Below are 27914 nucleotides of genomic sequence, written 5' to 3'. Positions count from 1 at the left end.
GAGACCAGGCGGATTTGGCGGCAATCCGGAATAAACAGACAACGTGGCCACAGACACCCGGGGAGAGGTGAGCAGCCGGGGCAGGAGATGGGGCAACAAGTAACAAAAGAAGAAGGGGCTGTATTAAGACTTCTCCTGCATATCCTCTCTAAGAGAGGGGTGAAATACGATGAGCGTATGCTCCGAAGGTTGTTAATATGGTGCAGAGAGAACGGATTCGCACCAGAGCCCCAGACAGCTTTTAAACCAGAAATATGGGAGGCTGTTGGGAAAAAACTGTGGGAAGTGATAAGTAAAGGAGACAAAGAGGCATCACCGTTGGCGACGACATAGCGGTTGGTGTTATCGACCTTACAAGATATGAAGGCGGAGCAAGCCACAGCGGCCGGGGCTTTTGCAGCATTACAACCCACGGGAGGAGGATCGAACAGGCCAGGTCCGAAGGTTTGGGACGATCCCCTGCTGATCCCCTCTGCTGCACCTGAGGAAGTTCCAGAGAAAGAAGAACCGATGGAGGAGGACGTTCCCTGGCCAGCACCGCCACCCTCGGAAGCAAGACCAACGGCACCTCCACCAGAGTGGTACAACCCCAGAACTGGGTTTTATGAAGGTCCACCTAAGCCTCCACGGCAACATGTTGATGTGCACCCCAGACCACCTTTTGATCCATCACTGTACCCACCGCTTCCACTGTCGCCTCCCTCTCCCGCTGAACAAGAATTGCCGCAAGGCGCATGCGATATGCGATACAGAGGAGGAGCAAGCAATATGAAATATGGAGAGGTGAAAGCGGAGGGGTATGGGGCGGCGGTAATGGGAACGCGGGAGGAGAGTTGGGTAACGGTAACGTGGGAGGAGAGTTGGGGGGTGCGACCGCAGGCTCAGGGGAGCCGCCGGATCCACAAGTGCATTGGAAAGGAATCATTTAAAATGCCTTGGTAGAGGGTATAATGTTACCAACAGCATTTCCGGTGATACTGGGGGGAACTACGGGAGGTCGAAGGAATCCCAATAGATGGGAGGGTCTTCCTTGGCCAATGGTAAAAGAAGCGAGAAAATTAGTGTATGACTTTGGCCTTAGTTCTCCCTACACTCAGTCGTTTCTTAACAATATTTTCACTACTAATTTTATGACTCCTTTTGATAGCCGGACACTGATGTCCATTATCCTCACACCAATGCAAGAACTAACGTGGAGATCAAGGTGGGAGGATGGTGTACAACGTGCAGTGATAGCGAATTTGAATAGAGGGGAGGGGGATCCGTTGCGGCTGGCAACCATGGAGATGTTATTAGGAACAGGTTCTTTCGCTGGTGCTCAGCGACAAGCGCGGCTAGATGTTGCTATCTTACAACAGTCCGCAGAGTTGGCTCGCGAAGCACTGAGGACGTTGCCGGAGGATGGCAAGGTCACTCCCCCATATACGACGATAAAACAGGGCCCCAGCGAGGGATTCATGCAGTTTCTTGATAGACTAAGGAATGCGTTAGACCAGGGAGAACTGCCAGCGGCAGCCAAAGAGGCGGTATTTCAATCATTGGCCGTAGAGAACGCAAATCCAGCCTGTAAGCGTATCTTGCAAACTTTGCCTCGACACGCCACCATTACCGACATAATAGAGGCATGCTGTAGGGTAGGGACACCTGAAGAACAGGCAGGATTTTTGGCCTCCGCTTTTGCTGCGGCTGTCAAGCCCTTGGTCAGTAATCGTAATTCAGGTCCGAAATGCTTTAAGTGTGGGAAGGTCGGTCATTTGAAGATACAGTGTAGAGCAGGAAAGCAGAGGGGAGAGACAGATATGACGCCTGCTAGGAGCGGAGGAACGGGAGGATTTACGGGCACATGAAATCGGTGTTAGAAATTTGGACATAGAGCATCTGAATGCCGCTCAAAATTCCATAAGGATGGCATGCCATAGGGAAACGGGCTGATGAGCGCGGGGGGCCCGAGCGCGATGACACAAACCAGGCCTCAGGGTCAGGGTGCGTGGGTAGCGCAGCCTCTGCCACCACAGGGAGTGCCGGAGTGGACGTGGCAACAATAAAGGAGGTTACCCTTACAGACTCCCAAGTGCAGTGCATTCCTACTGATATGGAAGGGCCACTGGGGTATGGACTGAGTGCACTATTATTGGGACGATCTTCCATTACCAGACGGGGTTTGTTTGTGTTACCTGGGGTAATAGACGCTGATTATACAGGTCCAATTAAAGTAATGGTATGGACACCCACTCCACCTGTGCATATCCCAGCGGGTACTCGCATTGGACAAGTCATGCCATTTAAGGCCGCCGTTCCGATGGCCGGAAATCAGGTAAGGGGGGATAAAGGTTTTGGCTCAACAGGTAATGCAGATATATATTTAGCCCTTGAAATCAGTAAAACAAAGCCGTTGCAGCGAGTTGCCCTAAGAGCACCAGGGGGTCAAAAGTGCGTACTTGATATGCTTGTAGACACCGGCGCTGATGTGACTATGTGATAAATGATCTAATCGCAAACAGGATTCCCATTAGTATTTATAATTTATTAAAGGAACAAAGGCAAGCAAACAGCGCTGGGTGTGCCGGGGGTCTCTGCCCAACCAAGACACACACCTTACAGACCCCATTTTTGGTTTATATCTCCTATACTAATACATATTCATAACTGCCTCTAAAATGGTTGGCCTTTGCCAAAAATGGGTGTATCCCCCCCCTTACAGGTCACTATGCAGATAACAACAGGACCGGTTTAAGTTGGTATTCTAGAATGTTGGCCAGGTGGCTCCTGCAAAACACAGACACGACAGACACACCGTCTCGTCTGCGATAGACACACCGTCTTGTCTGCGGCCATACAGACAAAACAGTCAAAGGTCACACTTCACCCTGTGGCCCTAACACTGTTCCACACTGACACAAATCAGTTCAGCACATTTCACAATCCCCCATTTTCTTTTTCTATAGCATTGATTCGTGTTTTTGTTTCCAACCGAGTTAATACTTGCCGAATGGGTATTAGTTTCTAATCTTCTTTTGCGTTTAGTATCATCAGGGAAAGAGTTTTCTCTTTCCCTGGTTCTGAATCAACAGGTTCTGTAGCTATCTGCGTTCCTTGTATAACTGAGTGTATTAGTCTAATAAAGCAAGGTATAAAACATGGAATTATTAACAATCCTGCAAATGCCCCCAATATAACAATCCCGATTTTAGTAAGCTGATCACCTCCCGTAAAGTTTTCCCAGAATCCTTCTAGGTCGACTCCAGTCCAAGTCTGAACTGGGACACGTGCAATTTTCTTTATTTCTTTTACAGTTCATTTACAGCTTCCCCTTCATCATCAATTTCTAAACAACAATTACTAAGGTTAAACTTCCCACAAACACCTCCCTCTTGTGCTAGCAAATAATCCAAGGCTAAGCGATTTTGGTACAAAGCAGTTCTCATCTTGGTATTTTGTCTCGCAATTCGTCCAAGGGCATCTCCAGTTGTATTTACAATTATTTCTAATACAGCTTGTAATCTAATTATTCTATTTAGCATATATATTGGAGTTCTATAGCCCCAGGATCCATCTTCTGCCCATGTGGCTGGACCATAGTAGGCAATGACTCTTTCGGGAGGCCAGTCTTTATCTTTCCAATGTCCAATTTGTAGACTCCGTTTATAGTGCCTTTTTCTTAATTCACCAGCTTCAGCATACACTTGGACTCCCAATCGCTCTCCCCGATTTATAGGTAACAGGAAAAAACTGGGCCTTATAATTCCCAATACACAGGATCCCGTCCAATTTTGTGGCAAAAACGCATAAGCTAGTTTACCACAAATCCAATAATGTCCTTCAGGAGTGGGCCGTCCATTTGGTATGTTTGTTCCATTGGTCCAATTTTTAAATTGATCACTCATTTCCCATGGACTCCCCCACTTATCCCATTTATTCTGAGTTTCGTTCCATAGGTAACCTCCTTCACACTCTAGATTACCTACTTGTTTTCCATTCTCTTTTAAATTTTGCCAACAACTCCTTCCAATTATACTCGTTTGAAGTACCCACTGTTGTTTCCTGTTACCCTTTCCCATTGTTTTCCATATTTGAGGATTACTAATGTTGCTCTCCATAGCCTCCCATGGCCATCGTTCACCTTGGTTTGTTCCACCACAAACGTAACAATTAGTTACATTTAATGACTTAGCAATGTTTTCAGCAAGATTTACAAATAGATTTTTAGCAACTGTGGGAATTTCATATTCCACTCCTGTTTCTATTTCATGATAAAATGAGTTAAATAGTAGTCTGTGCTGTACCGATTCCCTTATTCTTTCTTTTATTTCGATATTAATAATTACACCCGGATCTTCTCCGGGTCCATGTATCTTAAGTCCAATTTTATTTACTTTCTTTTGCTTCCAAATTTCTAAATTTATCAGGGTTAAATTTATTAGATTGCAGGTACGGGTTGTACAATTACTATCTGTTTGTACCTTTGTGATTGAAGCTTGTAAATTCCCACACTGTCTATCATATCCCCAGCCTGCAGTGTCCCAACATACACAAGACCACCCTCTTCTTCCACACAGGTGTGCCGATTGATATCTCGCTGTTTGACTAGGTGTATAATCAGGATTTATGTCACATTGGTGTCCCCCTGGGCAAATATATTTTGGTTGATTACTATAGTACCGTCTCCAGTCTGAACTCCTGCAATTAGTGTCTAGATCATCATCTATAATGTCGCACGCGTCAAAAATTACCAACACCGATGTACTTAAATTGGTTATAACCTCACTTGTTCCTATTAGTCTTCCTACTTCTGAATTTGTCTTCATTTCTACCCAATATTGATAGGGGAGTTCCTTTGGATCGTAGCACACAATCCTCTCTTCGTCTTTGCATAAAGTATATTGGGTCAGATTATAAACGCAGCTTCCTATTTTCTGGCCTTTACACTCATAAATAGTATGATAAACCAAAGTCTGGGAACTTACCCGTCCCCTCCTAGTAGTTCCTACGCACTGGCTGCAGTTGTTTGCCATAACCAGAGTCAAGGAGCTTACCCCAAATAGGACCAGAAGAGGTCCGGTCAGGGCCATAGTGATCGGCGGTCACAGCCCGAAGGGGTTGCAGCCCTTGGCAGACCTTTCAAGCCACACCACTCGTTCCCCTCTGGTCTTGCCCTCTTCCTTAATCTTTTAAGGGGTAACCTTCAATCAAGAAACACTCTTTGATTAAATTGATAACAATAAAGCCTAACTCATGGTAGGTTATATAGGGGAGTAGTGGCCCCACAGCGAATGCACAAAAATTCTAAACTGTTTCCTAGATCCTTGACTTCTTTTTGGGAAATGATATATTTTAAAACATGTAGAACACTCTGCCCTTAAAAATAAACAACACCGTTTACACAATGGACTAAATCACCTTTCCTAATAGGTAGTTATCCCTGTCCACTAATTCTACAGGAGTAGTTACAATGAAATTCCCACAGCAACTTAGCTTATGCTTCTTGATGAAGGTCTCTTTAAGTTCGTCTGATGGTTAGCTTGGCTTCTCCGGGCTCAGATGTGACTCTCCACTCCTTCACTGGACCTTTCACTCGCGACACATGTGTCCATCCTTTTTCAGCAGTTCTCACAGCCGTTTCTGTAGTTAATAAAACAAGAAAAGGCCCTTCCCAGAGGGGAGATAGGGTTTCTTCTTTCCATGTTTTTATCAGAACCTTATCTCCCGGTTTTAATTGATGAATTGCAAATCCTAATGGTGGTGTTTGAGCCATCATCCCAATCTCTCGTAGTTCTTTTAACCTTTTTCCAATGGTTATTATATATTTTTGGATACTATAATCTTCAACTACATTGTTCCCCAGGGGCATCCCTTGGGAGTAAGGCATTCCATATAACATTTCATATGGCGATAATCCAGTCTCACTGTGTGGCTTAGTTCTTATGTTTAATAGTGCCAATGGTAGGCATTTCGTCCAGGACATCTGTGTCTCAATCATTAATTTAGCCAATTGCTGTTTTATTGTTTGATTCATTCTTTCTACTTTCCCTGAGCTTTGTGGGTGCCACGGAGTGTGGTATTCCCATTGAATACCTAATGATTGACATAATAATTTTATTATTTTAGAAGTAAAATGTGTGCCCTGATCAGAATCAATATACTGGATTATCCCATATCTAGGTATTAAGTGTTCTAATAAGATTTTTACTACCATCTGTGCCGTAGCTCGTGCTACAGGGTAAGCTTCTACCCATTGTGTTAAATGATCTACTATTACTAGTAAATATTTTATTCTCCCTACCTTAGGCAATTCAGTAAAATCGACTTGTATTCTTTCAAAAGGTCTATAAGCTGTTTTCCTTCCTCCCGTGGCTGCTTGTCGAAACACTTTCTTGTTTACTTTTTGACAAGTTAAACATCCTCGCGTGATTTGCTTTGCTATTTCAAAAATCCCAATACAGCCAAATGGTTTAAGGAAATGATCACTTATCGCCTTTGTACCCCAATGTGTTTGTGTGTGTAATCGTTCAAATATTTGCCTGGCATAAGCTTTTGGCAACATCTCTCGCCCGTCGGGCAGCATCCATTTTCCCTGTTCTAATTTAGCTCCTATTTTCTCTAATTTTCCCTGTTCCTCAGGGGTAAATTTCTTCTCTTTCTCCTCTAGTTCTTTTTCACTAATGTCTCCTTGTACTTGTACTACATTAATTTTAGCGACCTGAGTCCTCAGGGCTGCTTCCTGGGCCTCTCTGTCGGCTAGGTTATTCCCTCTGGTTCGATAATCTAATCCCTTTTGGTGTCCTCTCACATGTACCACTGCTATCTCCTTTGGTTTTCTTAACGCCTTTAAAATTTTCACTATTAGTTCTTGATGTATTAGATTCCTTCCTTGGGTATTAATTAAACCTCTTTCCTCCCAAATTCTTCCAAAAGTGTGGACTGCTCCATACGCATATTTAGAATCCGTAAATATGGTCCCGCTTTTTCCTTGTAATAATTCCAGGGCTCTACAAAGGGCATACAGCTCACAAGCTTGAGCTGACCATGATGGACTCAGAGGTCCTGATTCTATAGGTTCTAAATTTTTATTAATTATGGCATATCCTGATTTTCTCCTCCCTTCCACCACACGGGAGGAGCCACCTACAAATAACACTTCTGCATTTTCTAACTCAGTATCTCTTAAGTCCGGCCTCACCTTAGTCTGGGTCTCAATTACCTCTAAACAATTATGTTGTACTTCCTTTGATGGCTCTCCAAACAAAAACTGTGCTGGACTCTGAGCAGAAGTCACCCTCAGTTCTAAATCGGGGGAGTCTATTAATAGTGCTTCATATTTCAAGATCCGGCTGTCCGTTAACCATTTTTCTGCCTTTTGTTGTAAAACACTCCTGACATTGTGTGGGGTATACACTTTTAAAGGAGCACTAAAGGTAATTTTCCGAACTTCCTCTATTAATAATGCGGTAGCTACCAAAGCTTGGAGACAAGCAGGCCATCCTCTACTTACTGGATCAAGTAATTTAGAACAGTACCCCACAGGTTTTTTTATTCCTGCCCAGTCTTGAGTAAGAACTCCATATGCTGTCTGATTTGATGTATTCACAAAAAGATGGAAAGGTTTTTCTAGATCTGGGAGGCTCAATACAGGTGCTTGTATTAATGCCTTTTTTATTTCCTCGAATTTCTGGTCATCTTCTGCAAACCACTTAAGTTGGTTACTAGTTAATTTTTCATATAGAAATTTTACCTTGTCACTATAATTTTCAAGCCATGATCTACAATATCCTAATAATCCCAATATTTGCCAAACCTCCTTTTTAGTTTGGGGGGGTCTTAAAGATAGAATCCCAGATATCCTATCAGAATCTAGTTTCTTCTTTCCCTTACTTAGCCAATGTCCTAAGTATTTTACTTCCTGTTCTACAAACTGTAGTTTTGATCGGAACACCTTCAATCCCTTCTCCCCTAGAAAATTTAACAATTTAATAGTAGCTTCTCAGGTCCCCTCTTCAGTTTCTCCTGCTACTAATAAATCATCTACATATTGCAATAATTTTATCTCCTGGGGTAATGTAAAATCCTGTAAGATTTTCTCTAAAGTTTGCCCAAATAAATTTGGTGACTCCGTAAACCCCTGTGGTAATACCGTCCATCTTAATTGCTGTTTCTGTCCCGTTTCGGGGTCCTCCCACTCGAAAGCAAAATAATCTCTAGATCCCTCGTCCAGAGGACAGGCCCAAAAAGCATCTTTCAAATCTATCACACTATACCAAGTGTGTCTGGGAGAAATATGACTTAATAAAGTATAGGGATTTGCCACTACAGGGAATTTAGTAATCGTTCGCTGATTTACAGCTCTTAAATCCTGTACCATTCTGTATGACCCGTCCGGTTTCTTTACAGGGAGGATGGGTGTATTATGAGGTGACATACATGGTTCCAAGGTTCCTTTTTCCAAAAGTCTGTCAACTACAGGTTTTAATCCTTTTCGACCCTCCATGGGTATAGGGTATTGCGTGATTCTAATCGAACGATGTGGATCTATTATTTGAACGCTTATGGGGTCCATTTTTATTTTTCCAGTTTCCCCTTCTTTATACCACACTGAGGGGTTAATAGCTTCTTCATCCTCCTGTGTTAAAGTATATAATTTGATCTGCAGTTTGTTCCCCTGACTCTGAATGCTCAAGTTTAACTTCAAAATCAGATCCCTTCCTAGTAAATTGTATTCCGCTTCAGGGAGCAAAAGTAAATCATTAAGACAAATTTTCTTTTCCGTTTCTACTTCTACATCTTTCAAGATAGGGGCTTTAAAAGGTTCTCCTTTTGCCCCGACTGCTGACATATAATTCTTCCCTATCTCTATTCCTTTTGGAAGTTTTTGAATGGTTGATTTTTCAGCTCCTGTATCCACTAAAAATAAAACCTCCTCCTTATGGGGACCTATTAATAATTTTATCAAGGGCTCTGTTGATGTTGAAGTCCCCAAAAGACATAGCCCCTGACACCCCTATTCTTCTTTGAACATTTTCTCATCTTGTTCTCGCTTACGACAGTTCCTCTGAACATGTCCCCTCTTGTTACAGTAGTAACAGACAGGAATTGTGAATCTCTCCCTATGAGGCTGTCCTCTGGGTGTCTGCTCTATTCTTTTTTCCCTTTTCTCTCTAAACGGATTCTGATTTTTCTGACTTTCTTTTACTGCTGCTACAAAAATTTTTGCCTTTACTTTCTGTTTTTCTTCGTCCCTTCTAACATATACCTTCTGGGCTTCTCTAAGTAACTCCTCTAATCCTCTTTCTTGCCAGTCCTCAAGTTTTTCTAATTTCTTTCTTATATCCCCCCAGGATTTGGCTACAAATTGTGTTCTAAGGAGTGCAGTCCCAGCCACTGTATTCGGATCAATTCTAGAATACATTTGCAGGCTTTTCCTCAACCTCTCCAACCATTCTGTAGGAGATTCGTCTTTTCCTTGTTGTTCATTAAATGCTTTATTAATGTTTTGCCCTCGGGGAACCGCTTCCCTTATTCCCTGTATTATTAATGTTCTCAAATCCCTCATGTTCTGTCTCCCTTGGGGTTGTTGATGATCCCAATGGGGATCCACATTTGGCCATTTCTGATCTCCTGGGGGTCCTGCCTGATTCTGTCTTTCCCAGATTCTCATTCCAGCTTGTCTAATCATTCCCTTTTCCTCAGCAGTAAATAAGATCCCTAAAATGGATTGTATTTCTTCCTAGGTATAAGTATTAGGTCCTAAAAATTGGTCTAGTTTTTCTGCTACTCCAAGAGGATCATCTAATAGGGTCCCCATTTCTTTCTTGAAATTCCTTACATCTGTGGTATTTAATGGAACTGCCACAAACCCGATGCCTCCCTGATTGCCTCCGAGGGGTACTTCTCGTAAGGGATATAGAGAAGCTCCCCCAGATGTGGCAGTTCTACTTCTCATACATGCAGCCGGAGGTCAATCTAATTCCGGTGCTGTCAGTGGTGGAGGCAGGGGTAACGGTGGCACTGGTGGGGGTACTACGGCCCCTGGAGGGAGAGCCGCCGTTGGAGGAGGATTGTTAGGATATGGAGGTGGTAAGTTATCCAGTGGTTCCCCTTTATCATCTTTTTCCTTCCCTTTTTCGTCTTTGTTTCCTTCTTCTTTCTCAGACTTTTCATCCGTTTTTAATGTAAGTATTGAAGCCGGAAAAGGATGTGAAGTCCTGATCCATAATCCTGCATAATCACTTTCCTCTTGACTAAAAGGTTGCTTTGAATTAACATATAGATTTAAGGCCTGGCAAATCCAGTCTTCAAACGATCCAAAAACAGGCCAAAAGACATGTGGTTTTAAAGGTTTCTTCGGCCATTCAATCATACAATAGTGAACTAATTTTAATTTACTTTTTCCTTTTCTGGGGCCCCTTTCATTCCAATTCCTAATCATTATTCCTAATGGACTTTCCAATGGTATATCTGGGAATTTGCTCCCTTTCCTCTGGTCCTGGGTCTTCGATTTTGTCTGACCCATCTAGGAATTTTACTGTGGCAATTCCTACAGCCCTTGGTTACCAGTAAGAGTGTCTTGCAGGGGGTTTAGGACCTATCACCCACCCACGAATCCTACAGGAATCGCTTCGGTCCTTCACCGGCCAAGTCCCTCGCGGGAGATTGGAACCGCGGTTAGAAGACCTCCACAATCACTTCGGAACCAGGTTCCATCTCAATCACACTCTTACACACAGGCAACCGAATCCCACCCAACCGAACGGTATACACTTTAAATAGTTACGACTCCATCATCTTCGTTCGGATCTTCGCGCGCAGAATTTTTGGGTAAAATAAACTGCTGCAGCCGGCAAGGGAGCTCATAAAAATAAAAATCAAAATCTTTTCTTTGCTTGCCTTTACTCAGGTTCAGGATGGCGTTAGTCCCGACCTGACCTGATCAGGAGCCACCTAATGGTGGGGCGCCCCTCCTAGATCAAGTCAGAATTCAGGAACTAAGACCCTCCCGGACGAGCCCCCAAATTGTGATAAATGATTTAATCGCAAACAGGATTACAATTAGAATTTAGAATTTATTAAAGGAACAAAGGCAAGCAAACAGCGCTGGGTGTGCCGGGGGTCTCTGCCCAACCAAGACACACACCTTACAGACCCCATTTTTGGTTTATATCTCCTATACTAATACATATTCATAACTGTCTCTAAAATGGTTGGCCCTTGCCAAAAATGGGTGTATCCCCCCCTCTTACAGGTCACTATGCAGATAACAACAGGACCGGTTTAAGTTGGTATTCTAGAATGTTCACCAGGTGGCTCCTGCAAAACACAGACACGACAGACACACCGTCTCGTCTGCGGCCATACAGACAAAACAGTCAAAGGTCACACTTCACCCTGTGGCCCTAACACTGTTCCACACTGACACGAATCAGTTCAGCACATTTCACAGTGGACAAGATCAAATCATTTATTGTTCTAGTCAAAAAAAAAAAAAGGTTCTGAATGTGAATGGAAAACCGTTTTCTGTATTCACTTACCTTTCTGTTCTGATGTATTTACTGATGCCTGTCTTTATTCCCAGTCATGGAATTCATAGAGTCGGTTCTGTGTGAGTAGCACGCAGTCAGTTTGGTTTGAACTAAGCCGTGGGCAGAGCACTAGCGTAAAGTTTGGACCCAGAAATGTGCACTCTTGTGGGCCTTGTGTCAAATCATCTATTTGTGCACAGAAATAAAACACACAAAATCATTTTCTAAAAAACTTCATGCTGCTCTTAGTTTCACCTTTGCCTCTTCTCCGCTAATCAACATTATTTTTCTTGCTAGAAGGTGTACAAGGAGTTACATTCTGGGTAAGAGCTAGAGTCAGGGGGGTTTGTGTTTTCATTGCTGTTTTGCCCTCAGAGGGCTGCTGAGAGTCATGGTCACTGTCTTGTCCATCTTCTCAACCTCTCCTCTTCTGGGGAGGAGCAAGTAAGCGAGCCAGTATCAGGATGTCTTTTTAAGGGAAGAAACTTAGTTGAAGACAAGAGGATGTATTTACACTGAGACTGACACAGGCCCTTTCCTGTGCCTTCATTAACTTAAACAAAGTCTGAGCTGAGCGGAACAGAGCATGTGCCTCTCATGTTCCTGCACAGGGGCTATAGGGTAGAAACGCGTGGAGTTCACAGCACCGGGAGGGACAGTGCCTGACAAGAGAGTGGGATTTTCCTGAAAAGGGAGGAATGAGCTGAGAAAATAAATAAAAGTGGAGGGAAGGATGGGGCTACTCCCACAAGAAACCTTTCCCTTTTGTCAGATCTACGGGTGCAAGTCAACAAAACCCAAATCCTTCAACAAGTTGGAAGGCACCTTGTGACCTTTCACTTCCGCAAGTTTTTATGCACAGTTTTGACTTCCTTAGGGGGTGGATGATGAGAGGGAGTAGACAGCTGAGATCAGATTTAATTTACTTCTTAATTACTTGCTAAACTTTGTGTCAATTAAGAAGTAGCGCTGTTGTGAAGACAGAGGGGTCTTGTGGCCAGAGAGGAGACTGCTAAACTAGGTTGATAGTCTCTCCTAATCGGTCTTCCTTGTCCTTTTCTCCTTTTCACTGGTTTCTTTGACTCTTCCTTGTGCTACTTCCCTCTTCTTAAAGCAAGGATCATTTGAATTCATATTCTTGCAATGCCAGTACCTCTTTCTGTGATGTTCTTCAATGGAAGGGTTTGAGGCAAGTGACAAATAGCACCATGAAAAGTATATATGCAGTGGTGTTATGCACATGCCTGGAATATTGTTGCCATTTGTGTCATGATAGGTACTAGATATGGGGAGTGTCTGTTGCCAAGATCATATGCATAGTTAGCATCTTATATTTTGCCTGTAATCAATCATCCGTCCTACGAGAGTATTGCATGGACCTTTCCAGTGCGTCTCTAATTGTGGTGTTTAAAGCCTGGGTAGCTCTCTGTTGGAATGGGAGCCATCACTGGCAGAGCAATCACTACCTTTGTTTGATAGTATTTGCGCTTGACATTAGGATGAAGGGTATTTGTCTGGCATTTCTCGCCAGCTGGATGTGTTAGAAGTGTGGACAGCTGTAATGTGGTGGTGCAAGCATAAGAAACTGATAAGTCGTTTTGTTTGTTATAGCAACTGCGTGAGCTGATGGCTGAGCACAAGCCTCATATAGGTAAGATGGACAAACCTGGGCCTCAGTTGCTGGAGCTGAGCCCAGGAGAAGGTTTTTCTATCCAAGAGGAATATGTGGCAGCACTACGTATCAAAGGCACCCCATAACCTATGGAGCCAGAATGAGAGGTTGTAATGACTTGCATTTTCTTCCTTTTAAGTTCTAAAACACCTCGTCTCATTCATTGAAGTACGAGTACAAGGAAGCCCACTGAATGTACCAACAATTTTAAAATTTAATATATATATCTCCTAAAATTGGACCTTGGTAGTGCCAATTTAATTCCCGTCTTTACCACTTTTGTAAGGTTTTGTTGCTGCAATCAGTTTTCCAGAAGTCCGTAAGGTGGGAAGGCTACTTATCTTCCATAACACATTTTGCTGGCTTGTATGATATTCGCACTTCTGACAAAAACACTGAGTCCATAACGTTGGTCACAGTGTCTGATTTGAAGTGGGTTGTGTGGTGGGAAAAAGTCATTACGTTTGCATTGCCTGTATTCCTTTGAATAGAAAGGATGGAGCTATTTGTTCCCATCAGGCAATCTTGTTTTGCTGTGCTCTTTCTGGCACCTTTCCCAAGTGTAGTCAGGAGTGCTTTTTGTAGATCCCGGAGGGATCGTTAAATGCACCCAAGGTTTACTAATTTCTGTAAATTGAAAGGGGCACGGTGGTGAGGTGTTTTTAGGAGTCTCTAGGGATCCAAAAGCATGTAGTAAAGGCTGTCTTTGGACCTATACCAAAGGGTGAACCATGTTACAGAGCTGTAATTGAGTTTCTGGACACCTCCCTGGGCTCAGTCAACTGTGGGTCAACATAACACGCGCTGTCGTGTGCTTTTAGTTGCAGAAAGTAACGTTCTTTTACTGCAGTAACAAGCATCACCTGGGCACTAAGAGACGTCTTTTTGAATGACCAGACATATCGAATCTTAACCAGTGGTTATATGCCAGTGTATTGGTCCTGATATGAAAAAGTATGTATTTACTACTCAGGTAAACAGCTTGCTAAAATGATGAAACGGCTCATGAAAGAGCCAACGAGTCATGGCTCTCCAAAATAAGGTACAACCTACTGTATGGATGACACAGGAGTAAAGGCAAGTAGATTCTGCTCTATGTATAGTATCTTCAGATGGAACGTCTCAGGACTGAAAGCGGATTTCACAGTAAAATTCTTCAATCTGAGAGGAAGTACCATTTTGCAAGGTCATTTTTGTAATGTAGATATTGAGAGAGGGGAAGAACCACGAAGGGCAGTATTGCAAGTGGCACATACCTCTGTTGGCTAGAGATGTTAAATATGTTAATTTTAAAGTACCTTTTTCCAAGAGAATTTCAAATGCCATTTTGCAGTTGTTTTTTTTTCCTAATTTCTCTGCCACTTCTTTCTGTCCTTTACCACCCTACCAGTTTCATGACAAGATAGATTTGACTCTTGAGAGTCTGAAAGGCACAGCTGAACGTCTGAGGCAGCCACCTTCAACCTCAGCAGAGGTTGAGAAGATTAAAGAGCAAATCAGTGAAAATAAGAACGTGTCAGTGGATCTGGAAAGACTTCAGCCGGTGTATGAGACGCTTAAACAGAGAGGGAAGGAAATGATTGCTCGCTCAGAAGGAGCCGATAAGGATATATCTGCTAAAGGTAATAGATGGAGGAAAGTTTCATGTAGTGGAAATGCAGCAAGCTGCAGCATATAAAAATCTTCATTTCTGATGACCACTGCTCTGGGGATTGTGTTCTCCTGGAGAAGCTGGAGAAGATGTATAAAAGCAAAGTATTTGTTTAAAATAATTCATCGTGGATATGACCTTTGTTTTATTTTTTAAGGTTATGGTGGTTGTTTCCACCTAAGGTTATGAGTCGTCCTGTAAAGAAACAATTTTACAGTCTAAATTTTAAAAGATACCCATATGTTTCTGCTGTAGAACTGTAGAGAGATTTATGGCCAAGAATCGTTTGCCAAGGTAGTAATCTAGTTCCTCTGTTGTTTAGCTGTTCAAGATAAACTAGACCAAATGGTCCTCGTTTGGGAAGACATCCAGACCTTGACTGAGGAGAGGGAGGCCAAATTGTTGGATGTAATGAAACTAGCTGCAAAGTTGTGGTGTAGTCACGTGGCTCTTGCAGCTGCTATTAAAGATACTCAGGAGCTCATTGGAGAACTGGAGGAACCTGGAATTGACCCATCTGTAGTCAAGCAACAGCAAGAAGACGCTGAGGTCAGTAGAAAGTATTTTGTTGACTTAAAGTATGTTATTTACAGTATGTGGAGAAAAGAGAGACTTACTATGAAATACCACAGGAGGCTATTTTTTTAGAGACCAAGAGGGATAATTGTGTAGGAATTTACTATAGTGATATCTCGAGAGTCTGTGGTAAATAACATGTACCAGTTCTGAATTGCAATGAGCATGCAACAGGTGCCTGTCCTTGTATTTGCATATCTGCTTATAAACACGTATATAATAAGCATGTCAGTGAGACTTTTGAAAGTGATACGTACTTGAGATTCCCTGAGTAATAGGTAACATCTAAATGAAAGGTGTACGCATGTATCGTGCTCTATGTATTATGCTCTAAGTCTCTAATTATTCATGCTGATAGTTAAAGATTTGAGGGTTGACTGACAACCTCTGAAAAAGAAAACACTGTGATTAAAGAAATCTAATTGAAAACTTCCTGTTTATTTTTTTTCATCTCATGCAAAGTGACATCATAAGCCATTGTTCTAATTTAGACTGGTGTCAGGTGATTTCACTCTGACCCTGCAAAGGGATGCTTGTGTTTTAAGCGTCAGATTGTAAGTCCAAGGGACTTTAAAGAAACCACAGGCCGAATCCTGCCATGTCCTCTCTTGAAAACAAGCTGTACATAGATTATTAAAGTTAGTGTGAGCGGCATTGATGTTTTTTTCTCTTTGTAGGCTGCTAAAGACGAAATTGATGGACTGCAAGAGGAACTAGCAACAGTTCTGAGCCTTGGCTCTGACCTTGGAGCTGCTTGTGGAGAGCCTGACAAACCTATTGTCCACAAGAGCATAGATGAGGTATGGGAAATGCAGGTGCTTGAATCTGCTACGCCAGGTGCTTGTTCAGCTGAAATTGGTATATCCTCCCTGCCCCCAACAAATTTTGCAAATAAACATTTTGCGGCAAATGTAAGATACCCCTGAAGCTTTTAAGGTAACGTAAGGTTTGCTTTTCAAGTAAATGGATCTTGGCTCGTATTAGTTCAGAATGTATAGACAATTTTATTGTATTGATTTATGGGTTAAAAGTTCTGTAAAAGACTAAGGTTTTTTGTGGAAATAGTCACTGATGAATGCAATAGATGGCTACTTTTTGCAATAGGAATGCTGGAATAAATTTGAAACGTATCTGGTTTATGCCAAGTGCGACATCTTGACTGAGACAATGCTGCTTGGATGACTACAGAGTACTGACAATTTCTCCAGTGTTCAGCAGTGTGTTTCTTTTAAGCTACCTTTTTGATAAGGATGCAGTTCCAAATGATTTAATAATACTATTTCCCATATTGACTGTAATCCGTAGGTTAATAAAACTATTCAATAATCAGTATTGAATTTTACAGCTTTTGCCATCCAGAACGTCGAGTGTATTCTGAAGGAAAGTAACTATGCAGTGGTAAGGAGAACAAGAGTTTTAACATGGAATTAATGTGAACTATTCATGCTTAGTTTATTGGTGTTATTGATGAGTGAATAATGAGTGAACGCACATTATAGAGCAGCAGTAACATTCTTTTGTCCATTGGAGTAAATTTCACCTACTTGCAGCTGAATTCTGCCTGGGATGCCTCAAGCAAAACAAGGAAAGACCGGGCAGATAAGCTTGTTGAAGCTCTGCAGGCAGCTGTTCCATACCAAGATGGACTGCAGGTAAGATGGTGTGATACACCTAACCCAATCTTGAGTCAATAGGATTTAACGTGGTTGTAGTAAAAAATGTTACGTGATTGGGAAGGTGACATGTGTCACTGATTATAGCGACTGCAACTGTTTTCCTCAGTAGGCAGATATTTTTTCTCGGGGTTGGTTGGGTTGGAGGTTTTTCTTCCATTGAAGACTAAGTCTGGGTTGTTTTCTGCATGTAGTTGTTCACATACTCCTCTATATAGATTCGAAATTGATGTCCCCTTTATTGGTAAGACACAAGTTTATAGTAATCCTGCTCACATTTCCTGGTGGCAGTCAGTACGTAACATAATAGGCGAGTTGAAGGTGTGACATGTTTACATCATCGGAAAGGAAGAGAATACAGGTCCGTATACTCACCTGCAGCTGTTTTCTTTGAGTGGAGGACAGTGAAAGAACTTCAATTTTATTCCACCTTTTTTATAAGTCAAATATTTCAGTTTGACTATTTTAAGCCCAAAATATTAACATAATGTTACTGGACCATTTCAGGAATCCTTAGTGTAATTATACTAAGAATATAGACATACTGGACCATCATACTAATTCTTAGCGTAATTTATCCAATCACAATACTTTGGAAGATGATTCACTTTTAAAATCGGTAGGTAAACTTTCCAGCAGTTTTTTAAGATATCTTTTCTCTATATGCGCTGTATTTTATTTCATTTTTTTGCCTATTCTTTGCAATTTTGGCTGAGTGGCAGGCCTCATGTCTTTTGTCAGTGAATGGCTGGAAGATGGAAACAGTAGAAGGGTTTTCATGGTCAGATTTTGCAAAGCTCTCTTTTTGCCCAGTGGAATTACTGTCTGTCTTGGTTCATTGGATCTTTAAAAACAGAGTTTCACATGACACTGAGGGCAGTTGCTTGTGTGTTCGGTGCAGATCGAGCAGCAGAACACATCTTAATAATAATGCAACATCTTGTTTTCCGGTGCACCCTGGCTATGTTTTTTTCTCCAAGGTCTCTTATTTTCATACTGCCCAGAGGTTGACTTGTAGGGTTACATTAGGAACATTGCCGTTGCTTCAAGAGCTTTGCATTTCCTGGGGCTGCACATTGTACCTCCTACAAGCTTGGTACTTTGTAAAAGAACTGTATTTAACTGCTGCCTTATGCTCATTTCAATAGACAATATTAAAAGTATTGTGGGCAGATTGTTAGCTACAGCTGCCTCACCCTGTTGAGCGTGTTGGGGGGGTTAGTTCTCCTTTTGCCAAGGAGTTGTGTAGCAGTGGGCAGCTCTGAGAAGCCGTCCTAAGCCCTTCTCCGTAATGAATCACAGATAACAGGCAGGAGGAAAAAGGGCCTGGCAGAGGTATTTTTTCCTCTGTGTAATTAATTGCCCAGAGTGCTATAGGTGTTCTTAATCTTTAACTGGAGTGTTCTTGAGGTTGTTCTGCATTATATCAGGAGTAAGGGAAGTACCCACAAAGCCTCAGATCTGGGGAGACTTCATTTGTTTTTTGAAGTTCCAGCTGCCTTATCCTGAGGAGATTCAGTCAAGCTCAGGTATTGGCCATCACTGTCTAATCTGTACTGAATGGGTCGTGTTCCAGCTTCCTGATACAGATACCGTTATCCTTCAACAGAAGTTCTTGTGTCATCATCATTTAAAGTGTGTTATCATTCAGCTACCACCTTCCATCTTTGCTCCGAAGGAGTGCAGAACAGAGTTTGTCTTGTATTTACCTTTCGGGGTATTCATAAAAATTGCTGATTTTACTCCAGAAGTAGAGTACTAGTCCGCATGAATAGTACTGGCAGGATATTGCTGCTAATAGGGGTTCAGTCTTGCAGCATGTACATTCTCGTAACCATTACGTGGAATACTTTAGTTAATACTGGATCCCTTGTATTGCAAAAACCCCTAGGTTCCGCTGGAGAACGCTGTTTGGTTTTGGTTTGCTTTGTTTTGTTTTCAAAGCGCACAGCAATCTTGTTCTCTGGAGTAAAAAATTCTGGTATTTTACTTAATGCGACTTTGAAATCTGACACTATTTCTCTGCTCATGCTTCAGTTTCGTACTGTGATTTTCAGGCAATGTTTGACTGGGTGGACATTGCTGGCAGCGGGTTGGCATCTATGTCCCCAGTTGGAACAGGTCTGGAGACAGTGAAGCAGCAAACTGAGGAACTTAAGGTATGAACGAGCAATTTATTTCATTTCTATTTTCATCGGTCTGCATTTTGCTGTGGTGTTTAGTATTTTTCTGTATTTTTCAAGAGTCAAAAGCAACTTTCAACTTCTAGTAGAAAAGAATCTGTATGAAAATTTCAGATAACATTTCATTGCACACTTTTCATTTTAAAATGTGTTTAATTTTAAAATCTATTCCAAATTTTGGTGAAACTACATTTTATTTTGTGAGTGTGTTCCGACAGCTGAGAAATACTTGTAGTGGCATTCCTTGTTTTTCACAGGCTGTAAGGCTATTATGTACAGGGTTCTTTTGCTGTGACTTTTACGTGTTCTGGTTTCTACCGTGAACAGCTTCCTTGAGGCTCTGAAAGAATGCCTCCACAGCTTCACTTCTGCAATTACAGGCTTTACCTAAATGCTCACACAGATCACAACATTCCAAGTACATTAGCAAGCTTCAAAATCAAAATTTCAGGCTACCTTAGACCTTCAGAAGCCTGTGTTTGTGGATCTGTGACTTGAGTATGCTCCTGACGTCGGTAGGCTGTTATACGATATATAAAATCCAGGGATGTGTAACGATCAGGTAATGTCCTTGGTTTCATGGCTCGCTTGTACTTTTTTTGGCTGTGGGCAGGTTGTTTAGTCTTATCTATTTTATGATGTATCTTCAAATGACCCATAATCTTACGTACTTCAGAAGAACACACCTAGGCGAGTTGCTCAGAGTGCTGTCCCAGTTGCATGTACCAGAGAGGGTGTTCTACTGAAGAAAATTTGCTTTCAGGTCTTCTGAAAAACAATTCTATCTGAAGTTTCAAGGATGGTGTTATCACAACCCCCAGAGCTGGAAGTGACTCCAGATGCGTTCTGCCTTTTGTACAGACCAGAGAGATTGTTGGAGAATACTTTCCTATTAGCCATCTTTGCCATTCTGTGGTCACAGTTAGCAATACCTGCTAGACCATTAAGACACTGCTGCAGATTCTCAGTTTGCTGCGACCGTCGGGGTGATCGGTGTCTTACAAGCATTTTTACCCTGAATGACAACCCCCCAAACGTACGAAAGCTGAGAGGGATGCATTGGTATTGTAAATACTGCTGTACTGTGCTGTATTCCAGAAGGTCACTACTTATGATAAGTTTACGTGTATTCTTTTTCTATTTACCGTAGCAATTTAAGACAGAAGCTTATCAGCAGCAGATGGAAATGGAAGGACTGAGGCATCAGGCAGAGCTGTTGCTGCAGAAGGTAACAGAGGAGAGTGACAAGCACGCAGCTCAAGACCTTGTCTCAGAGCTCAAACTAATGTGGGACAGCCTAGAAGAAAAAGTCATCAATAGACAGGTAAATAAACTTGAAGGTGGGGTCTTTCTTCATGACTTAGATTTTTGAGAAAAGCTTCTTAGTGTGTATCATGTTTGCATCAATTTACACATTTATTCCTTTTGGTTTGGAAATTACAGAGCTATAATCCAAAGGGAAATGGTGAGGGACCTGCTTCAGCACCTGGAGGTGCACAAATCTATGGGGCCGGATGGGATCCACCCAAGGGTACTGAAGGAGCTGTCGGAAGTGCTCGCCAGGCCACTTTGCATCATTTATGAGCAGTCCTGGACAACCGGGGAGGTCCCAGCTGACTGGAGGTTGGCAAATGTGACACCCATCCACAAGAAGGGCCGGAAGGAGGATCCAGGGAACTACAGGCCAGTCAGCCTGACCGCGGTGCCTGGGAAAGTCATGGAAAAGATCATCCTCGGTGCCATTGCACGGCACATTCGGGAGAAGAGGGTGATCAGGCCCAGTCAGCATGGGTTTGTGAAAGGCAGTTCATGCCTGTCAAACCTGATCTCCTTCTATGATAAGGTGACCAACTTAGTGGATGAGGGAAAGGCTGTGGATGTTGTCTACCTGGATGTTTGCAAAGCTTTTGACACCGTTTCCCACAGCATTCTCCTGGAGAAACTGGCAGCTCATGGCCTGGACAGGTGTACTCTTCGCTGGGTAAAAAACTGGGTGGACGGCCGTGCCCAGAGAGTGGTGGTAAATGGAGGTAAATCCAGTTGGTGTCCGGTCACAAGTGGTGTCCCCCAGGGCTCGGTGCTGGGGCCGGTTCTCTTTAGTATCTTTATCAATGATCTGGATGAGGGGATCGAATGCACCCTCAGTAAGTTCGCAGATGACACTAAACTGGGCGGGCGTGTTGATCTGCTTGAGGGTAGGTTGGCTCTGCAGAGGGATCTGGACAGGCTGGACCGATGGGCGTAGGCCAACGGTATGAGGTTCAACAAGGCCAAGTGCCAGGTCCTGCACTTCGGTCACACCAACCCCATGCAGCGCTACAGGGTTGGGGCGGAGTGGCTCGAAAGTTGCCCGGCAGAAAAGGACCTGGGGGTGTTGGTGGACAGCTGGCTAAATATGAGCCAGCAGTGTGCCTGGGTGGCCAAGAAGGCCAACAGCATCCTGGCCTGTATCAGGAATAGTGTGGTGAGCTGGACTAGGGAAGTGATGGTGCCTCTTTACTCGTCACTGGTGAGGCCCCACCTCGAGTACTGCCTTCAGTTTTGGGCCCCTCACTACAAGAAGGACAGTGAGGTGTTGGAGCGTGTCCAGAGAAGGGCTACAAAGCTGGTGAGGGGTCTGGAGGACAAACCTTATGAGGAACGACTGAGGGAGCTGGGGTTGTTTAGCCTGGAGAAGAGGAGGCTGAGGGAAGACCTTATCACCCTCTACAACTCCCTGAAAGGAGGTTGTAGAGAGATGGAGGCTGACCTCTTCTCCCTGGTGACAAGTGATAGGACGAGGGGAAACGGGTTCAAGTTATGTCGGGGGAGGTTTAGATTGGATATTAGGAAACATTTTTTCACTGAAAGGGTTATTAAACATTGGAACAGGCTGCCCAGGGAGGTGGTGGATTCACCATCCCTGGAGGTGTTTAAAAAAAGGGTAGATGTGGTACTTAGGGACATGGTTTAGAAGTGGTTTTTGTCAGGGTAGGTTAATGGTTGGACTTGATGATCTTAAAGGTCCCTTCCAACCTCAGTGATTCTATGATTCTATATATAATATAATTTGAATTTTACAATTTATTGTGTTGCTTTTGTGGTTTTTAAACCCTTAGCAGTATTTTTTGTCACTTCCTCCCTCAGCAGTGCCATCTTGAATCATTATTATTTCATTTTGATTAGTTGATGATATCTTAAGTAGCGGTTGAAAACATGTTTATATGTGCAAAAGTAATATTAGCTGCTGAACTGAGCACTTTAAAAAAAAAAAAAAGACACAACTTAATCCTTAACTGTTTCAGTGCTCTTTCCTTAAATTATCAAGTGAAAGAGAGATTTAAAGATGCAGTGCTTTGAAGTGTATTTTTTTTCCTAAATTGAATCATTTCACAACAAAGAAAAGGTTTTAAAGATCATGCAGCAAATTGCATTTCTATTGAAATTCTGTTGTAAGTGATAAAAAACTCCTGTCGTATCTCCGATGAGAGAACCTTCCAGCTGAACTCTGCTCTGGCTACATGGGGTCTCTGAAGGTTCGGGATTTAAGCCTGGCGTGTGAGGCTTTACAGGGGAATGGCAACCTCGGCTCTGAGTACGAAGCTGTTGCTTGTCTTGGATGACTGTTTCTCCCTGGGTTTATGATATCAGATGCACAGACGCTGCTCTGGATTGTGCTGACTAATGCTAACATAAGCCAATTCAATAGCATTGTGAAACCATTTCCTTGTTAATTTTATTTTTATGCTAGCGCAAGCTGGAAGGTGCCTTGTTCGCCTTGGGGCAGTTCCAGCGCGCCCTGGATGAGTTGCTGACGTGGCTGGCGCATACAGAAGACTTGCTGAATGAACAGAAACCTCTGGGTGGAGACCCCAGGGCTATTGAAATTGAACTTGCCAAACATCATGTGTGTAATTATGATGAGCGTTAACTGAAATGTTCCTCTGATGTTTATCTGAGTGATGAGTCTTGTAGTAAAACTTAGCACTCCGTAAATAATTCTCTAGAGATTTTCAAGATGCAGAGTATAGTTGAAACACAGGCTTGGAATAACTAATATTTTTCCTCTTACTCCTCCATATTCTTTCCTTCCTTTGCGTGTGCCATGCAAGTGACATAGGTTTTAGCTAAACGGAGCAACTCACCCTAGTCTCCACTTTTATTCACCTTAATTTGACCCAGGGAACTTAAAAGTTATTGAACCTGCTGCTGTCCCTGAAGCAGTAACCTCCTTGATTAGTTCTGTTTAAGCCAGGTCTCACAAAATGTATGCGGCCATTACGCATCTTTCGTTCTTGTTTCTTCCTTCTCAGAAAATAGCCATTTGCTGTTTTGAATTCTGCAGAATTTTATCCCAATTGGATCCAACTAACAAGAAGAATGGAATGCGTCTCTGAAAATCTCAGCCAACTTTAGGAAGGTGTCCATGCCCCCATCTTCTTCTCTTGTTACATAGAATTTAGGGGTTATTTTAAAATATTTTTTTTTAGTATTTTTACTGATTATTGTGCCTGTGGAGCCCATGGAAGAATGCTTCTGTTGTGCCTTTTATTTTGAAGAGTGCCTCCCAGGAGCAAGAGATCTCTTCTCTGCCTCCTTGTGTACTTGGTGTGCTGTCCATGATGATGTGTTGTTTCTAGGCCTGAAGATTTCAAACTAACCTCCTAAATCCCCTCCTTTCCTTTCAATCTGCCATTTAATTTTTGGCCTGCAGATGATGTGAGAAGTATTCAGAGTCCATTTGGGATTTAGAGAGAATTGATTGAAATTGATGGGACACGGATAATTAAGGCATTTTCCTTGTTTGTGGTAATGCAGCTCTGCAGCTGCTGAAGCCTTTTGTGTGGTCGGTTGGAACTTGAGCAGAGAAAATACCTACGTGCCCTGTGCAACTACTGTTAGAAACAGGCCCTCAAAAAAAATAAAGTCACAAATCCAGCGTCCCCTCCATGAACCTTTCATATTCTTATCTAACGGAAGTGGTTTACTCTGAAGAAGCGTCCAGACATCGTTTGTGGCTTCATCTGCCTTCAGTGCTGAAGGAGTTCAGCAAACACATGAGTGAATCTGCCTCCTTTTTGTAAAACGGAGTTTATAGGTTAGGAAGTTCACACAGTAGTGCATCCTGTGGTAGCCTGGGAAAACATCCATCTCTGGAATAACTTTGGCAAGAATAGACCTTGTTCCTAGTGAGCCTCATCAGGAAGGACGGGAAAAGATGCATCTGCTTCTGTGAATATCCCTCTTTTTCGCCCTGTTAGGAAAATAAAATAACGATTACCTTCCAGTGCTTAGCTTAGAAGAACTAAATCAAATGAGACGCGCATTTATCCATTTACGTGGATCCAATTAGGAAGTGTGTTCAGTGAAGTCGAATGGAAAGTGAATCACCAAGTGAGGAAATTGCTTTTTGCATTTTTAGATATGCTTACCCGTTGTACTTTATACTTACCCGTCCGTGGAACCTGCTTCCAAAATCAGGTTGTTTACCTTTCAGCTCTCTGGGAGGTCTGCAAAGATTCAATTTAACCTGTGTGGCTTCACTAGTGCAGCCACTACACAAAAAATACTTCAAGCACCACGTGGTCCTTCCTTTCCCAGCGATGGTAAAATAATACAAACAAAAATCCCACCCGATGCAATCCGATCAGGGTATGGGCTCGTTATCTGGGACAGGAAGGAGTAGTTTGAGGAAGGTCAAGTACCCTTCGTGTGAATGTTTGTTTTGTTTGAACGGAGTGAGACTTAACCCATTTTGTTATGTTTTAACAGGAAAGCGTTCCCCAGCACCGGGCACGTATCTGTCAGCAGCCCAGGCGCAAATGGAAACCCAGAATCCACGGGCAAACCTTCTAGTCAGCAAATGGCAGCAAGTCTGGCTTCTGGCCTTGGAAAGAAGAAGAAAACTGAACGATGCTTTGGGCAGACTTGAAGAGGTCAGAAAAGGAATATATTTACTTTATGCATAATTTTGTTTACCCTGGGTTAAATGGTAAATACTGTCAACGACTTCCACATTTGTTGCATTCTATTGTATGATGCAGCTAACTGAAAACATTGCGATACACAGGGTCCCACCCGCAGGGAGGAGCAGAGGGGACAGGTGACCCCAGACTGACCAACAGGGTATTCCATCCCATCTGCATCACGCTCAGCATAAAAGCTGAGGGATCAAAGGGGCAAAGGGGGCTCTGGCTCGTTTTTTCTTCAATGGCCGACGTCTGAGGAGGACCCTGTCTGTTCGTCTGCCTTTGATCCCGATCCGAGCACTCCGGACTCTTAGTTCTGGAATTCAGCTCCTGTCCGTCGCCGACTCCAGTCTGGGACTTTCCCTGTGTCTGCTGCTGACGCCATCGTCATCCTGGGAGTTGGATACGGTTTTGTATATATTGTACGCTTCTTTTCTTTAATTTTTATTATTCTATTACTATTTCATATTTTCTTATTTATTATTATTTTCATTAAAGTAGTTTAGTTCTTTTTCTAAACTCGTAAATCTCCTTATCTCTTCCTCTCCCCTCTGAGGAGAGAGTGGGGGGAGGGCCATCTGTCATTCTGATCGGCCAATCTGGCCAAAACCACGGCACATTTTTACAGAACTATTTTTACAGTCAACGCAGAGTACTACAGCTGTAGCTGAAAACATAAAAGAAGTGTTTTTGCTGATCAAATGTGCAAGAACATGTCCCAGTGAACGGGTGACTATGTCAGTTCTATTGAGGGAAGTGTCCCATTAATTATTGGCACATTTTTTAGTAAGACTGTGGTTAGGAATGAGATCCGTCCTGTAAGGTAGCAAGTACCTTCCCCTTCACGCTGGAGTGCGTGAGTCTGTCGTGGCTGTTTCCTCAGCTGTGCCTGTTAAATGTTTCCGTGTGCTCAGGATGCAGTCATTGGTGCTTGGTTGAGGATTTCTGCTGATTTGCAGGATTGAACTTTGGTGAAAGCTTATCGTGTGGCTGTTGGTTTTCTTTCTGTTTTGAGTAGGGATGCACATCCGCTGTTATTAAAGCCATCGCCAAGAGATTCTGCATCAGCCAAGTGACGTGTTCCCAGAGCTTCTCTGTGGCGTGCTGCTACTGGGAAGTAATTACCCAGGCCAGCGATGGGTGGGCTGTTGGAGTTGCTGATGAACTTCTTGGAAAAAGGGACAAATTAGGAAGAGCGGAGCATTCCTGGTGCGTAGAATGGCTAGGTCCCAAAGAGCAGCTGTCAGCGTGGCACAGAGATCAAGAAACATTCTTCTGCAAGGATAAACTGTTGAAGGTTGGAGTTTTGTTGGAGGTACAAAAGACGACCATGTCCTTTTATTCCATCGCTGACAAAGAAATGCTTTTGCATACCTTTGAAATCAATACCTCACCTCCTCTTTACCCTGCTTTCTGGCTATATAGTTGTCATGGTTTAGCCTCAGACAGCAACAAAGAACCACGTGCCGCTCGCTCGGGCCTTCGATACAGGAAGAATCTGAAGAAAACGGTAAAACTCTTGGGTTGAGACAAAGGCAGTTTAACAGAACAGCAAAGGGAACAAGCAAACAACAACAATAGCACGGATAGAGGAATATACGACCATGATTACGGAACCGCCGCTCCCCGCCGCTCACCGACCGGACCCGGGACGCCCCAGCCCGCTCCAAGCAGCGACTTCCTGCCCCCTCTCCCAGCAGCTCAGGGTGGGCATGGCTCACATGGCATGGAATAACAGGAAAAATTAACCCTATCCCCACCGGAACCAGGACATTATCCACCCCTTATTCCAGACCATCTATGCCATGCACAGATCTTACAGGTTCCAATGAATTGCCACCACTTTCCCCTGTCATATATATACACATATATATTCATGTGGATATAATGCCCTTAGTTTATGGGCTATCCCTCCAAAGTGTCCGTTGAGTTCATTTCATCCATGGCTCTGGGCTCCATCTGTTAGAACAGTCTCTCAGGGCAGGTGAGATGCTGGGTGGTGCTGGCCTCTTGCATGCTGTATTGTCAGAGCTTGTGACTGGTGCACTCGGTGTGGCTCATGCTCACAGTCCGTGGGCTGAAGATGTAGATCTTGAGGAAACTGCTGGGCGCCAGCTGCTGAGGTCAGTTCTGATCCCATCACCCCTGTGCCTTACTCCTAGTACAGATGATAGCAATTATAACAATGAGGACATACAGTGACAGTGTTACTTAGCAATTAACAGCACACAATCTGATTCATGGGCTATTCTCACCCAAAATCAGGTCCCCATGAGGTACACATTGGAGCTCCCCATCCTTCCGCATCACCCACCAAGTGCACCCAGGTCCTTGGGCAAAAGCAATCCCACGGATGGGTTTGCCTTTGCCTGAGGCAGGACTGACCCAGACTGTCTTCCCTGGCATATTCTTCATGTGCACTACAGGGACTTTATCCGCTTCTACAGTACGTGGAAGTTTTGATTGGGCAGGGCCAGCCCGATTGTTAGATCCCCTGGTGTTAACTAGCCAGGTAGCTTTCGCTAGATGTGCATCCCAGTGTTTTAAAGTCCCACCACCCATTGCTCTCAGTGTAGTTTTTAACAGCCCATTGTATCGTTCTATCTTCCCAGGGGCTGGTGCGTGACAGGGGATGTGATACACCCACTCAATGCCATGCTCTGTGGCCCAAGTGTCTATGAGGCTGTTTCGGAAATGAGTC

General features: G+C 43.2%; 2 protein-coding genes across 3 annotated transcripts in view; one reads left to right on the top strand and one right to left on the bottom strand.

Moving 5' to 3' along the window:
* The window catches only part of LOC141736976 (olfactory receptor 14A16-like), a 142395-nt gene that overhangs the window by 85454 nt on the left and 29027 nt on the right, over positions 1–27914 (bottom strand). The gene's annotated exons all lie outside the window — the stretch shown is intronic.
* LOC141736973 (dystonin-like) lies at positions 209–27129 on the top strand. Of its 2 annotated transcripts, XR_012585093.1 has the most exons (11): positions 209–783; positions 14573–14804; positions 15156–15382; positions 16087–16209; positions 16960–17061; positions 19140–19241; positions 20416–20589; positions 20709–21295; positions 25017–25180; positions 25315–25635; positions 26232–27129. XR_012585093.1 is itself a non-coding variant. In XM_074571639.1 (8 exons), the coding sequence occupies exons 1-8, from the start codon at positions 361–363 to the stop codon at positions 20847–20849; spliced, it is 1524 nt and encodes a 507-aa protein (XP_074427740.1). In that variant the 5' UTR covers positions 209–360; the 3' UTR covers positions 20850–22507. The 2 variants fall into 2 exon arrangements, 1 of the variants encoding a protein (XP_074427740.1); XM_074571639.1 differs by lacking the exons at positions 25017–25180; positions 25315–25635; positions 26232–27129 and having other exon boundaries at positions 20709–22507.

Source organism: Larus michahellis, unplaced genomic scaffold, assembly GCF_964199755.1.
Source record: "Larus michahellis unplaced genomic scaffold, bLarMic1.1 SCAFFOLD_78, whole genome shotgun sequence".
Taxonomy (NCBI): domain Eukaryota; kingdom Metazoa; phylum Chordata; class Aves; order Charadriiformes; family Laridae; genus Larus; species Larus michahellis.
The sequence above is the reverse complement of the archived record's forward strand: the minus strand, read 5'-3'. Positions and strand labels throughout refer to the sequence as shown.

Coding starts and splice junctions, on each gene's coding strand:
- LOC141736973 (XM_074571639.1), top strand. CDS start 361: ATGAAGGCGGAGCAAGCCACAGCGGCCGGGGCTTTTGCAGCATTACAA. Junction 784..14,572: donor GCAATATGAAATATGGAGAG/GTGAAAGCGGAG, acceptor CCACCCTACCAG/TTTCATGACAAGATAGATTT. Junction 15,383..16,086: donor AACAGCAAGAAGACGCTGAG/GTCAGTAGAAAG, acceptor TTCTCTTTGTAG/GCTGCTAAAGACGAAATTGA.